This window comes from Meles meles, chromosome X (genome assembly GCF_922984935.1).
Source record: "Meles meles chromosome X, mMelMel3.1 paternal haplotype, whole genome shotgun sequence".
Classification (NCBI taxonomy): domain Eukaryota; kingdom Metazoa; phylum Chordata; class Mammalia; order Carnivora; family Mustelidae; genus Meles; species Meles meles.
In genome coordinates this window covers 25,596,131-25,611,231 of record NC_060087.1, presented here as the reverse complement: position 1 = coordinate 25,611,231, position 15,101 = coordinate 25,596,131, and the positions used below count along the sequence as shown (strand labels likewise).

Genomic DNA, 15,101 nt, shown 5'->3' with positions numbered 1-15,101 from the left:
AATCATTTTAAAAGATGACTTTCTATGTTTTCATGTGGCATATTAGCATAGAAGTATGTGATCATTAAAAATTAGCATTGATATAATTTGAATAAGTTTTTTAAATTAAGCCACATTTCTTTCTTGTATCTCAAATTTGCCTTCCTATGATAGAAAATTTAAGTAAAAATCTCTGTAGAATTGGATGATATATCATTTAATAAATAAACATTAGTCATGTAATCTTAATATTTTGATTTTTGATTATCAAATATCATTGCTTTAATAAATTTCACTTTTCATTTCAATATTGCCATGTCAACATCTGGCAATTGTATTCCAAAATAAATTAAAGCTGTTTTGAGTTTTACACATTCCAATTTTTGCAATATTGTTCTAGTTTACTTGTTTTGTTACTTGGTACTTTCCTGGACTATTTGAATCCATAGGGTCTCAAACACTGAAATGTAACAGTAATTAAAATATATATGTCATGATATAGTGAACCAAAAAAAGCCCCAGCAGCTGAGGTCAAATCTTGACTACCATTACTTTTAATTTCACTCACTTGGGACTATGTTCCCTGATCTATAAAATAGCACCTTTCTAAGGTAGATATCTAGCATGAAATGGGTCCCTGACATATAGCAAAGTGGCCCAAAGGAGGTCATCAGTAGATATTTCCTTCCCTTGCATCCTTGAGGGGGCAGTGGGCAGTGTAAATGTTAGAAATCTTAAGAGGGTAAGAGTTAGCAGAGTGGTATATAGGGAGCAAAGGGCTGGAGATAAGAAGGCTTGTTCCTACTGAACAGTTTATGACCTTGGGCAAATTGTATACCAAAAACAACTACAGGTCTCTCTTCTGGAACACAAAAACACATTCTAGATTGTTCATGTGTGTGCAAATTATCTAATCAGTACTAATCAACAAACCAATAACTAAACCAAACAAAAACAAAAGCAAAAAGCCCCTACAGGATTTCTAAATGATTTGAAGAAGTACTGTTTCACTGATGGACATGAGGACAATAGTTCCTGGAACTATTAATAGTCAGTAACCCTATAACTGAAGGAGAAAGAAAAAGAAAATCTATGACATAAGATGATGTAGATACCAATTTGTTTCATATGCATGAAATGGAACAGATGTTCACATTTTTCAAGGGTCAAGTGGTGGAGATTATAAAAGATTGCTCTAACTCATTTTGTCCAATACCTATAACTCCCAAAGTAGAACTAGAAGAGCTCTTTTTTCTTTCTTTTTTTTTTTCTTTTTTTTTTTTTAAAGATTTTATTTACTTACTTGACAGAGAGAGAGATCACAAGCAGGCAGAGAGGGGGAGGCAGGCTCCCTTCTGAGCAGAGAGCCCGATGCAGGGCTTGATCCCAGGACCCTGGGACCATGACCTGAGCTGAAGGCAGAGGCTTTAACCCACTGAGCCACCCAGGTGCCCCAGAAGAGCTCTTTTTTCATCTTTAAAATAGTGATCACAGTGTTCTTATAAGCCTGCCCTGCCATGATTATAAGTAAGCTTGCACCTCATACCCCACTGTCAGGGGATAAAATGAAAACAGAAACAGTTTGCAACCTGAGAAAAACAAACATAAAGTAGATTCACCTTGTCTAGCACTAGATCCTCCCCGCAAAATGAAACCTTAAGTTTGTTCACATAAGTTACTTCCTAGTGAAAACTTATGCACTACCCTACCAACATCTATCAATATGATAGCCATCATGTAGGAGAGCTGGTGTTTCTTGTTTTCTCCTATTAATGGACTATCTATGACTTTACAACCTTGTTTTTCTTTATATGTCTATTACAATTGTTATTTGCAGAGCCAGTTCCAAAATATAGACAATTTTTCAAAAATTGAAGTAATAATTCTTTACTTCTTGACTTGGTCATTGAGACTTCCTTTAACTGAAATAAGTTAAATGACAAGGAATCTTTTTTTTTTAAGATTTTAATTTATTTGACAGACAGAGATCACAAGTAGGCAGAGAGGCAGTGGGGGGGGGGCGGGAAGCAGGCTCCCCGCTGAGCAGAAAGCCCGATGCTGGGCTCGATCCCAGGACCCTAAGATCATGACCTGAGCTGAAGGCACAGGCTTAACACACTGAACCACCCAGGTGCCCCAATGACAAGGAATCTTGAAATCACAGTGCTCTACAAGTAGTAAGCACTCACTAGTGAACTCTCATTACTCAAAAGCAAAAGGACTATTTGAGATGTGTCTAAAGTACCATTTCTATAAAGATGAAGGAGAAAATAACTGGACCTTGGGATGATAAAGGAAATCGTTAGAACTCAGAGGGAAAATATGAACTGTGTATGAGAGAGAGAAGGAGAGACCAGAAGAAAGAAAGGAAGGGAGAGAAGAAGGAAAAAAGAGTTGAAGGAAGGGAGGAGAGAAGGAAGGAAGGAAGAGAGGTGGGGGAGGCGGCAGGGGGAGGGAGGGAGGAAGGAAGGGAGGAAGGAAGAAAGCAAGCAAGGAAGAAAAGAAGGAAGGGAAGAGGGAAGGAAGGAAGGACTACCTTTATATAAGCTTTAAACAAAGTGTAAGGGAAATCCCTGGCAGAGGCATGGAGAAGGGAAGGACTTGGATGTTGTCATGATAACTGTATTTTCTTTGCTCTTATTCTAGGACACACATGGGCATACTGTGTTAGTGTAAGTTCTGCTCTAGAGACAGCAGGTTGCTTTTATCAGGATGGTCAGCTGGTATTTCATTAGAATAAGGCAACACCCCAGAGGCAGCCTCTACAAGTGCTTTGACTATCACTATTTCTAATCAAAAGTAGACACTTTGTTTATTAGCACAGTGGATATTAGAAATCAGATTTGATTTCTAAAATTAGTGGCTTTTTACTAAATATAGTGGATCTTGGAAACCAGCTCTCCATGGTAAAATCAGTGCTATTCAAGACACTTGGATTACTTAACATAATATAGAGACACATCACTCCCCTGCAAGCATCTAGTGGGGCCATTGGCCCTGCCCCTTATGGAAACTTTTCCAGACATGATTCCAAAATGGTCCTGTGTTCAGAGGAAGATTATTCTTAGATGTCATTACATAATGAGCCTAATCCTGCCACTGGTATATTGTCACATGTACCTCAGGGGAAACTTTCTTGTAAGTTTTTAGGGAACACACACAGACACACACATGCACAACAGGCAGCCAGAATGTCTTCCAGTTTACAGGATGGGGTCTATGTTTGTTTGCTAATAAAGGCATATACAACAGAATTTGTCCAAATTTTCTTCCAGTATGTAATGGAACCAAGGTGGTGGGAGAGTAGTTAACCTTCTCCTGCCCCTAATCATTACAGTTACCTCATTTACCTAAAAAGATCTTAGAATTATGCCAGCATCTCCTTCTAACTGGAACTCAGCATGGTCCAATTCCACAGAGGTGGCAAGGCGACAATTTAAGTTGGGTCACCCTGTAGCAGCAGTCATTTCCTGAACTAAAAAGCCTGGACCTGCTCTGGCAGGAACATCTAGGCATGTTTTTTTGTTGTTTGTTTATTTGTTTGTTTTCTAACAATCACAGTAAATGTGTACTTAAAAAGAAAATTCTGGCTGAGTGTGGAGGATAAAATGGAAGGGTAGAGAATGAAGACCAAGAAGGTAGTGTAGGAGGGGCGCCTGGGTGGCTCAGTGGGTTAAAGCCTCTGCCTTCGGCTCAGGTCATGATCTCAGGGTCCTGGGATCGAGCCCCGCATCAGGCTCTCTGCTCAGCAGGGAGCCTGCTTCCTCCTCTCTCTCTGCCTGCCTCTCTGCCTGCTTGTGATCTCTCTCTCTGTCAAATAAATAAATAAAATCTTTAAAAAAAAAAAAGAAGGTAGTGTAGGAGGCTTGGACAAGGAAGAGCAATTGAGTGAGGAAATAGTCTATTTTCAAGAGATACAATTAGGTGATAAAAACCAAGAGAACTAGGAGAAGGACATTTAGACTTCAGGGCTATTTACGCACTAATGCAATTGAAGATAGGGTTGTAAGTGTGATCCAAAAAAGTGGGTATTGTAGAATGAGAAGTGCTAAGACCTGGATCCAGAGGAAACAATGAAATGTAAAATTACATAGAAGGGAACAAAGAGTGAGGCGAAAAAACCAAGGGAACAAATCATCAATATATTCTATCTTGGAAAAACAGAATCTTTCTGACACAGAACTGATAAAGCCAGGGAATGCCTATCCTGATGACCCAAAAGGAATTGCAGGGATGTGTTCCTGACACCAACTACTCCATATCCCAGTCTGACACAATGGCTAAAATTCTTGGAATTTGGAGTTATTTGGATCAGGGCTTAAATTCTGTCTTTCTAGCTATGTAATTCTCTGAGTATCAACCAAGTAGCCAACACAGCACTTGCTATTTAATAAATAGTCAACAAATAGTCAATGAATCTATCATATCACCAGAGTGAGACATTGCTTCAAAATATTAACTAAACCTTCCCTTTTCTTCTTCATACTCTTTGCCTTTCCTTATATCCAAGAGTATTTTATGCATTCCCCTTTTAGGGGAGCTGATGCTGTGGCCAAGAATCAATAAGGCATCGCTAAACTTTTGACTTCTGGATTACATTTTTTAAGCCAAGTCAAGAATATGAAAAGCCTGGGGTCTCTTCTTATACATAACTTCTCTACATAACTTAACAGTTATGTTTTCTTTGGAAAAAGAAAGGACTGTGGGAGACCTATGACAAATGGGAATGCGATGATGTCAGAGACATTTTCCACTAATGGAAGAGTAGATAATGATTCAACATTAATAACACGTGTAGAAAGATCTAAGGGGATATGACTAAGGTTCAGAGGCAGGTAAACTATCCAGAATCTTCTACCATTCAGAACATGACAAAGAAAAACTGCACTGCATATAGATAGTTTTGGGGAAATCATTCATTTCATTTAGAACACAAACTAAACATATTTCAGATAAGGTTAATAGATCAAGTGAGATGCTCAGCTAATCTGCTTTTTCAAACATCTCCTACTATGCAAACTGTACAAACAACATCAGATCTTTAGATTATACTGAACAGACTAAATTTTTAAAAGGCATAAAACGGTAGGGACTCGGGATTCAATAAAATAGATACTTTGGATATAGACCTATTTTCAAATCTCATCTTGGCCACTTATAGTAATACTCATGTTACCTTCATCAGTACATTATCTAACCTCTGGGAGTCCTAGTTGCCTTATCAGTAAAATGGAAATTGTAATACTGACCTCAGAAGTTTTTGAGCCTTAACAAGACTGATTTAAGAATGCCTAGCACTTTTTTGGATACTCATCCAACAATAGCACTGATGTTGACAATCTTCTCTTATCTCTTTGAAGGAGTAGCCAAAAAATTTAATACTCCACACATGCAGGGAAGAAAGTTAGGAACAAGTACAAATCAGCACTTAAAATAAATGTAAAATGTGGGGTGCCTGGGTGGCTCAGTGGGTTAAGCCGCTGCCTTTGGCTCAGGTCATGATCTCAGGGTCCTGGGATCGAGCCCCGCATCGGGCTCTCTGCTCAGCAGGGGGTCTGCTTCCCTCTCTCTCTCTGCCTGCCTCTCTGCCTACTTGTGATCTCTCTCTCTCTGTCAAGTAAATAAATAAAATCTTTAAAAAAAAAATGTAAAATGCCCCGGATATGCTGCGGGCACGGACTTGGGGGCAAAAGGTTACACAGCCTGTGTAAACTAGTCCTGTTCACAAGCCTGACCACCCACAATGCCTGTGGATTTAGTCCACAGGATCCTGGAAAGGTAGGAACATGGCCGATCCCTTCATTTTCCTTTGCACTTAGTGCAGAAGCGGCAATCGTTAAAAAGAAACGTATAAGTATGATCAAGAAATTGTTACCATCTGGACTGTGTGTGTGAATTTACACATGCTTCCTCTACTGCAAATTTACCTTATGTACAGATCACTCTCGAATAACCAAAATGGAAAAAAAAGAAAACCTTAAGTCCTCGAATGGATAGTTCATGGACCTCCATTTTAAGACCCCCAAATTCCGCTTAGAGTGCACACAGAGTCACGACTGACAAGAAGGGGCAGATCTTTATTACGATTTCCATGAAAACAACATTTACTCGTCCAATTCAAGGAAAAATAGTGGATGTATTCGTATGAAAACAATGTGCTTGGGCACTGTATTATCTGTTGGTCCACACTTGGAATAAAAATTCGTCTGTCTAAATATAGCTACATAAACAGGCTTGGAAAGCCTGCTATGAGTCCTAAAATACTCAGCACAGTTTATTAGAGCTGGTCAGTCTAAGCAAGGAACAAACTGAGATTCACTTCAAACCGTGGGGCTAGGGAACACAATTAAAGGAGGCCCTCCTCACCTATAGAAAAGTAAAGCTGGCCTTTCACTACTGATTACAAGGTGAGAGAAAAGGAACATTCTGATAGCTGCAATCAGCATTTGTAATTCGCAAGTGGTACTTGGCAGTGGATTCTAAAAAGGGTAGGTGTTGCTTTACAATTGTCAGAGGAAATTACCTATTGGCTCGAAAGCATCACACGCACAGTTCTGTGTAAAGGATGAATTTACAACCACTGAACATGGAAAGATGGTAAGAGTTGCTGCCAGTGGTAACGCTGGGAATTTTCTTGCCCCTCAATAAAACAAAGGCAGAAAACAAATAAGAATATTGAGAGAGAACGTTAAAAAGAGGGAACTTATCTTACCTCCATCCAGCTCCTCAGCCCCAAAATGATTCCTGTAGAAGAGCATGATTTCTATCTTGTAACACTTGTAGATGGTCACCAAGCAAACAAGCAGCAGAAGGATAGCACCAAGGCCTCCAGCAAGTTCAACTGTGTACATTAGCTCTAGGGGAAAAAAATCACAGAAGGGAATTAGATCATATTCACATCCCACATCACAAATTCAACTTGATTTCACAGTTTTGTGGATGACACCAGATGTAGGTAATGGATTAACACAACCCCTTCCCTTTCTGCTCGAGAATTTGACCTTCCTGGCTCTGTTTCCTTGGTAACCAGAGAAGGTGGTTTGTGGTAACTGTGTTGCTAAGTGACATTGCTTATGGTAAAAATGGTAGATTGCAACTGGACTGAAAGAATTATAAAATACCTGTTTGGAAACTATGATTCTGAGCTTGCCTGAGTATAGCAACTCCTGTAAACATATCCCTTGTGGGAATCCTACAAACTAGGCTTGAGGATATGAGGAGTTTAAGCTGGGACAGTTTCTGAATCTTGATACTTTCCACCTGAGCTGTCACCGAGGGGATAGGGCTGGGGCGGGGGAGGCGCAGTAAAGGTTCAAAAACGCAATTCCTGAAGGGCGGTATGGACCCTTTAATAGCGTTGGGTGAACCCCTGAGGATTACAGTCTGCTGCCTCCTGCCAGGAACAGTGACTCCCGTTTACTACCTCTGAATAGTGACCCCAGGCTGGCCTATCACAGTACTGGAGGCTGAACACTTGGGCTTCAAAAGTTGGACACCTAGTGGATATCACACCTGGCTACGTCTATAGCATTTTCCTTTCCTAAGCAGCTTAGACATTTTTTTCATTTGTTTAGCCAACCCTCTACTAGGTAGGTTGCTACATTTTATCCAAAAGAGGGATTTTTCTGGCCATTCACTATATACAAGTTCTCTTTTTCCTATTGAATATCCATATTATATTAAAAATCATCAGGCACTTCTGGGGATAAAACATTTACTTTTTTCCTCCTTTAGAACTCATAGACATTGTGACAAAATTACAGCTACTGGTTTTTAAACATTAAGCCAGAACTGGGGCGCCTAGGTGGCTCAGTCCATTAAGCATCTGCCTTCAGTGCAGGTCATGATCCCACGGTCCTGGGATTGAGTCCTGCATTGGGCTCCCTGCTCAGTGGGGAGTATGCTTCTCTCTCTGCCTCTCCCCTAGTTTGTGCTCAATCTCTCTCTGTCAAACAAAATAAATTAAATCTTTAAAATAAAATAAAATAAACATTAAGTCAGCATGCACAGATTTAAAAAATTTTTTTTAGAGAGAGCTAGAGCACGAGTGTGAGGGTGGAGGGAGAAGGAGAAAGAGAATCTCAAGCAGACTCCGTGCTCATGACCCTGAGATCACAACTTGAGTCAAAGCCAAGAGTCCCTTGTCCAACCGACTGTGCCAGCCAGGCGCCCCAGAATGCAGATTTTGAAGTTCATCTTAAGGGCCTGTATATGCCTGCTGTCTTCTTGATCAATATAGTCCAAATGTTATTGATGGGTAGCCATTGTTCACTACTGATGACTACCTTGAAAAGTGATAGTTTCCTTAATTGCCATTAAATATAAAAATTCCTGAAATTCTGGCTCTAAAATAGTGGCATATTTGATGTTTTCATTTATAATCCATCAATGGGTTATCTAATTTCATAGCATAGTTAATGTAGGCTTATACTGAAAACTTTAAAATAATCTATGGTTTTGCAGTAACAACTACTGTTGCATTAAAAGATCACTCCCGAGATCTCAAAAATGGGGTGAAATCATCATGGGTATGATGCAGTATCAGTGACAAGTACTTTGGAAAGCATGGACATTATTGCCTCATAAGAACATTTTGTATTTGTGCATGTGTGTGTGTGTGTGTGTGTGTGTGTGTGTGTGTTTCCGTGTGATGTCACTTTTCCCGTGATAATTATAGAACAAAATTCAGCCATATTTTTCATTGTCTAGTACTTCATTTTTAATTCAACAGTTTTGGATTTTTTTTGGTTTCAAAAAACATATATAACTACCTTTTAGTCAAGTGTATTTTATGCTCTTATTAAAATTAAATGGGAAATAGAAGAGAATCTTATATGCTTGGATTTTATGAATTTAAAAAAGAAAAATAAAATGAGTTATTAAATCTTTGAGAGTCTAAAAGAAGTAATATGGAAAGTAAAATACAGAAAAGCACCTCCTGGAAATTTTCACATTTTGTATTAATAAATATCAGATAGCATTAACTGTTGGAACTTGTGGGGGCCTACACAAGATAGTACTACAAAAGTTCCAGGAATGAAATACAAGAAGGTCCTCAATGTAATATTTTCCCATTCCTATGTGAATAGAAAGGATAAGTGGGTAGATAATTCTGTAAGATGCACTGGGCCTGGTTCTCTCAGTGTAAGAGTTAACTCCACCACACAGAGAAAACTGTGTAAAACTAACTTATACCCGTAGGCTAATTTATACACCAAAATAATCTGATTTAAATTATACTGGATGTGGGGTACCTGGGTGGCTCAGTTGTTAAGGGGCTGCTTTTGGTTCAGGTCATGATCCCAAGGTCCATCAGCTTCCTGCTCCACTGGGAGCCTACTTCTCCCTCTCTCACTCCCCCTGCTTGTGTTCCCTCTCTTGCTGTGTTTTTATTTATTTATTTATTTAAAAATATGATAAATAAATAAATAAATAAATGATACTGGATATGATGGGAGAGATAAACATCTGGACTGTGGTTTCTTTTCAGAGTCATTGGTTTTTCTAATTTAATGCATTGAACCCTTGCAATTTATTACCCTAAAGTTTCTTGCATGAGAAAAGAATTGGGAAAAAATGGACAATGCTTAATTTGTACTCTCAAATGTTGTTAGTGGAAGAGCTCAATCGTACCACTACAGTAGACGATTTGGGGTATTTTCTGATGAGGTTAACTATGAGTCTACCTTATGACTAGCAACTGCATTCCTAAGTATTTATACAAGGAAATAGAAGCAGATGTCCACAAGAAGACTTGCTCAAAAACATTCAAAGTAGTCTTATTCACAGTAGCCACAACTGAAAACAGGACGAATGTTCATTAACAGGAGATACTGAACAAACTGCTGTATATCCGTATGACAGAATATACTCAGCAGTAAAAAGAGTAAACACTGGTGGGGGGTACCTGGGTGGCTCAGTGGGTTAAGCCTCTGCCTTTGGCTCAGGTCATGATCCCAGGGTTCCAGGATTAAGCCACGCCTGGGGCTCTCTGTTCAGCAGGGAGCCTGCTGCCCTCCCCCCCCCCTCGCCCTCCCCCCCAACTCCCGGGCCTGCCTCTCTGCCTGCTTGTGATCTCTGTCTGTCAAATAAATAAATAAAATCTTTAAAAAATAAAAGAATAAACTACTGGGGTGCCTCGGTGGCTTGGTTGGTTGGGCAGCTGCCTTTAGCTCTGGTCATGATCCCAGGGTCCTAAGTCCTGGGATCAAGTCCCATGTCGGGCTCCTTGCTCAGTGGGGAGCCTGCTTCTCCCTCTCCCTCTACCTGCTAATCTGTCTGCCTGTGCTCACTCTTTGTCAAATAAATAAATAAAATTTAAAAAGAGTAAACTACTGATAACAAGCAACATGCATGAATCTCACAAAATTATGTTAGGTGAAGGAAGCCAGACACAAAGTAATGTCTTCTGTATAATTCTCTCTAAATGAAGTACAAAAACAGGCCAAAATAAACTGTAGTGGTAGAAATCACAAAGTGGATGTTTTGTGGATGAGTGATGGGAAAATTTACTGGCAAGGGGCAAGAGGAAACTTTCTGGGGTAAAAGAAATATTCTGTATCTTTCTCAGGTATGGATACACAAGTATATACATTGTCAAAACTCAACTAGCTGAATACTTATCATTTACGCATTTTACCTTATGTTAATCATACTTTAATTCTTCAAAACTCAGATTAAAAAAAAATAGCCGCTATAAAATCTAACTCGAGGCTTCTGTGGGTAGAAGCTGTAAAGAAACCTGGAGTCAGGACAGCTGGTCTACTGCAGATACCTCCCCAGGCTGGGAATGGTTCTATGTTGGCTCTAAGCACGCCCCTGGATTCTGGAGACATGGCACCAGGCCTAGATAAGCATCCTTTCCGTGCCCATATCTAGTGGAAGAGCTTTTGAAACAATCCAAAACTGTGCCCAAGACATAATCCTATTAATGTAAGAAGCTGAATTCTCATTTTCTTCAGATGGCATTTATAAGACTGTTCTCTATACATTTTAAAAAACATTAAACACTGAATATGCAAAAGTTAGAGAAAAACGATATAAAAGTAAGTTCTTCTTACTTTTAGAGAAGTCATTGCCCAAATGTGAATCATTCCTATTGCTAGAAGTCATGAGCCACTCAAATAATTATATACACTACCTCAAATACACTATAGAGTAGGCCAATCAATAGTACTGTCTGAAATGTAATGAGCCAGCGGGGTTGATGTGGCTTAGCAATTAGAGAAATAGTCTAGTGTCACATGTATATCCTTCAAGGTACAAACATATGGAAAGCTATATATACCTAGACTCTGGGCAATAAGCAAGAATGGGTCTTCCTGAGCCACAGGATAGTCATTTACTAATAAGATGGAGACCAAGACTGGTTCCAAAAAAATGGCATTTTCAAGGAGCTAATTTATCCTGAGATCCAGAGATTATCTCAGATTTCCCCCAGATACTTGTACAATATTACAGGCAGAAGCCTGGTATTCTTTTTTTTTTTTTTTTTTAAGATTTTATTTATTTGACAGAGAGAGATCACAAGTAGATAGAGAGGCAGGCAGAGAGAGAGAGAGAGGGAGGCAGGCTCCCTGCTGAGCAGAGAGCCCAATGTGGGACTCGATCCCAGGACCCAGAGATCATGACCTGAGCCAAAGGCAGCGGCCTAACCCACTGAGCCACCCAGGTGCCCAGAAGCCTGGTATTCTTACAGCATTCTTGGAAGTGAGAAAAGAAATGTGTCCTTTATCACAGTCCACATACCAGTACCTGCTCCTCAGTTACTACATTACCTCTATGCAAGAGTAATTTATGTGCCTTCGTATTAGAAATGTGGGAGGTTAAAAAATTTCCCATGTAAGTTTTTCACATTGGTTTATAGACCATGTGTAAGCTCTCCCAAAGAAAATGGTGTACTAGATTTAGTTTCCACATTCTTTTGCTCGAAGCTGGACAAATTCATTAATATGAGTGCTATCCGTTATTGCTTATACATTGGGTCAGGACAAAATTACTAGGGGTTAAATTCTGTTACACTTAAAAGAAATGATTCTGGGCCCACTGATGTATTTTATCTTTACATTACAATGTGAAAGGTGTTGCCCCAGCAAATGTCATTTTCTCTTTGAAATGGGATCTGCTTTTCAGCTCAAGTTCAGGTTGCCTGGAGTGACAGCATTTAAAAAATAAAAAGATTCCATTTCAGCACAATTCAACATCAGAAGATGGAAAGAGATAGTGCAGATCTTTTAAAAATCTGGTTAGCCTTTGTGTTATTTGGTTAAAATGATAGACTCTACCCCCTTTAAGGGACTGAGACTGAATATTGAAAATTGTAACGCAAAATCACTCAGCAAAACCCAAGGGAAATTGGCATTTGGTTAAACACAACAAATGAACAAGTGCCAAAGAGTTACATTTAAGGGCACCAGCAATCATTTAGTTACCGCAATTAACAATAGTCTTTGGAAGCTCCAGTTTGGGCTAAGGAAAAACACATTGATTATTGCTGCGGTAGTAGACTGCTTTTGGAATAAATTGCTTCAATTTAAAACTAGATTTGCTACAAGCATTTTGAGCAATGACTACAATTTTTTCTTATCAAGACAGTTGGACCAAGCAACCCTTTAAAAGAAACAGCTAATTAAAATAAAGCGTGTGCCATCTCTTAGTATATTGGATTACATTGCAAATAATAAATGCATTCGGTTTATACTAATCTTGCTGCAATTACCTACTGTAGTTTGGGGTCCTATTTTTTTCTACTGGCATGTACCTGGTCTTATTGTTGGCAAACTTTTTCTGCTAGATGGCTTTGAAGGGGTAAAGATGTTAGCAAAGTAAATCTTCACTAGGAGTTTTCATTTTGTTTCTCTATATGTATTTCTATACATAATCTTGTTTCAAGTAGAACTGAAGATTTCAGGTGAATTTTTCTTATTTGGTTCAGCCAAAAATTGCCTCATTCATTATATAAAGTCCTTTGAAATGCTCTGCCCTGATTTATATGCAGTAAATTGCAACTTTGTGGGGGAAATGCATGATAGACAATCTAATGATCCCAGTTTATTCATTAGCCTCACCAAGTACATTTCTCCTTCTCTCATTGTGTTATAAAGAGCTAAACTTTATAAGGATTTATCCATCCACATAAATTCATATGCATATTTATTTCTCTGGAGCAGTATAACTTATTTGTTCCTGGCAGGAGGATAATTATGCTCAGCCTACAAAGATACTCAACTCAATTCTACAATACATCAATGCAATTTAGAAGCAGTTATAATTTTTTTCTTTTTGGTAACACATTAGGAAGCGGAATTGCTATTCATATAATAGCAAGAAAACGTTTTGGGAAGGTATAAACTACTATGTAAAGATAGCAGCTTTGCTTTTGCAAAAGTGCTTTCTGGAACAAGGCAGGATATATAAAATAATAATATAATAATGATAACAATAATAATAATAAAAAGGAAAATGAAAATGCTTTCTGAATGTAGCAGCTTGATTTGTGCATCCAAACATCTGGGCAGACGATTACCTTCAAAGTGGTATATTTTGTCATTTCAAAAGAGGCTTTCAGCAAAGGTATCGAATTAACTTTTACTTACTGCCAGTCAGGAATGCAAATATGGTCCTTGGCTAGGACCCATCATTAGGGCTTTAGTTAGCCTCAGCTCCCAGAAGCCATAAGAACTGAAGAGCTACATGTTAACAAACTGTTAAAAATTTAAAAATAAAACGAAAGTCTAGAGGGAAAAAAAAATACATCATTCTTTCCATAGTTAGCTAGAGCCTACCCTTAAAACGTGCTTTTCTTCTTCCCAACTAGATAAGAAGGGTACTAAGTTTTGTTTTGCTTTCTCCCATGAAGTGAAAGGAATATTCGTAAGTGGTATATATTAAAAGACAAGGTAAGATGAACAATGGCAGTAATCAAAAAAACATGATTCCACGAATTCATGTTAATGAACAAATACATTAAAAGGAAAGCTCTTCCTTAGCCAGAGCAGAAAGATGCCACTTGGTAAAAATAGAAGAAATGACAGAATTAGAAATCACCATGTTTCAGCCATCCTAATAATAATTGATTCAGGTAAGAATTATCAACAGATGTTAAAATTATTGAGTGAAAGATCGATGAGGCAGGATATTCACACTGTTTTAAAGTACTTCCCCAGTGATTATTTATTAAGGACTGAGGTAACAATGGACACAATTTCAAGGAAGTAACCAAAATTAACATCACCAGTAATGGGACAAATCGACATCCTGCACCTCCTGATGGGATGCATGAACAAGGCACAATATCATTTATGTAGTATTCCAGCCAGAAACAGGTCAATACCCAAAAAAGAAGGACATATCAGGCAAACTCAAACTAAGAGACACTGTATAAAAAATAAAATCTGGCTTCTACTCTTTAGAAACGTCCAAGCCATTGTATGGATCAAGGGCAGTTCCCTTGGCGTGAAAATGATTTTGAGTTAAAAGCAATCCACACCCAGCGGAAGCAGGAAAAGCTCTTTGCCTCCCGCAACTGCCTAAATTTACATTGGAAAGGAAAGCCTGCCCAGAAAGAGAGCTATTAACAGAAATTCATCTTCACCTAAGAAAATTCTTTGCATAACAGGGCAATCTTTGTTTTTTAACCCCCTTTGTTTTCCAAACTTTGTTTCCCAAGCTCCTCCCCTTAGCAGCTCAGGAGGGTCAGATAAAACTTCTGTTGCCTGACTGTGGATTCCTCCTACTAAATTTGATATTCTCCCATTAATCTGTCTCATGCTTAGTTACAAGGACCTTGATGGGCAGAGAACATTTCTTCCCAACACCGTGAAAGACAAAGAAAGGCTGAGGAACTATCCCAGGTTTAAGGACAGTAGGAAGACTTGACAACTAAATGTAATCCTGGATGGGAAATACAGTAGCAGGGGTTATTATTGGGATGACCTTTTAAAAGTGAATATAGGGGCACCTGAGTGGCTCAGTGGGTTAAGCCACTGCCTTGGGCTCAGGTCATGATCTCAGGGTCCTGGGATCGAGCCCTATATCAGCTCTTTGCTCAGCAGGGAGCCTGCTTCTTTCTCTCTCTCTGCCTACTTGTGATCTTTCTCTGTCAAATAAATAAATAAAATCTT

At 38.8% G+C, this 15,101-nt stretch overlaps 1 protein-coding gene across 1 annotated transcript in view; it reads right to left on the bottom strand.

Annotated features, from left to right (window-relative positions):
* Positions 1 to 15,101, bottom strand: part of IL1RAPL1 (interleukin 1 receptor accessory protein like 1) — a 1,490,530-nt gene that overhangs the window by 17,744 nt on the left and 1,457,685 nt on the right. The window contains exon 9 of the mRNA XM_045995419.1: positions 6,692 to 6,835. Within this exon, the coding sequence (XP_045851375.1) occupies positions 6,692 to 6,835 (144 nt within the window). The remainder of the gene's footprint in view (positions 1 to 6,691; positions 6,836 to 15,101) is intronic.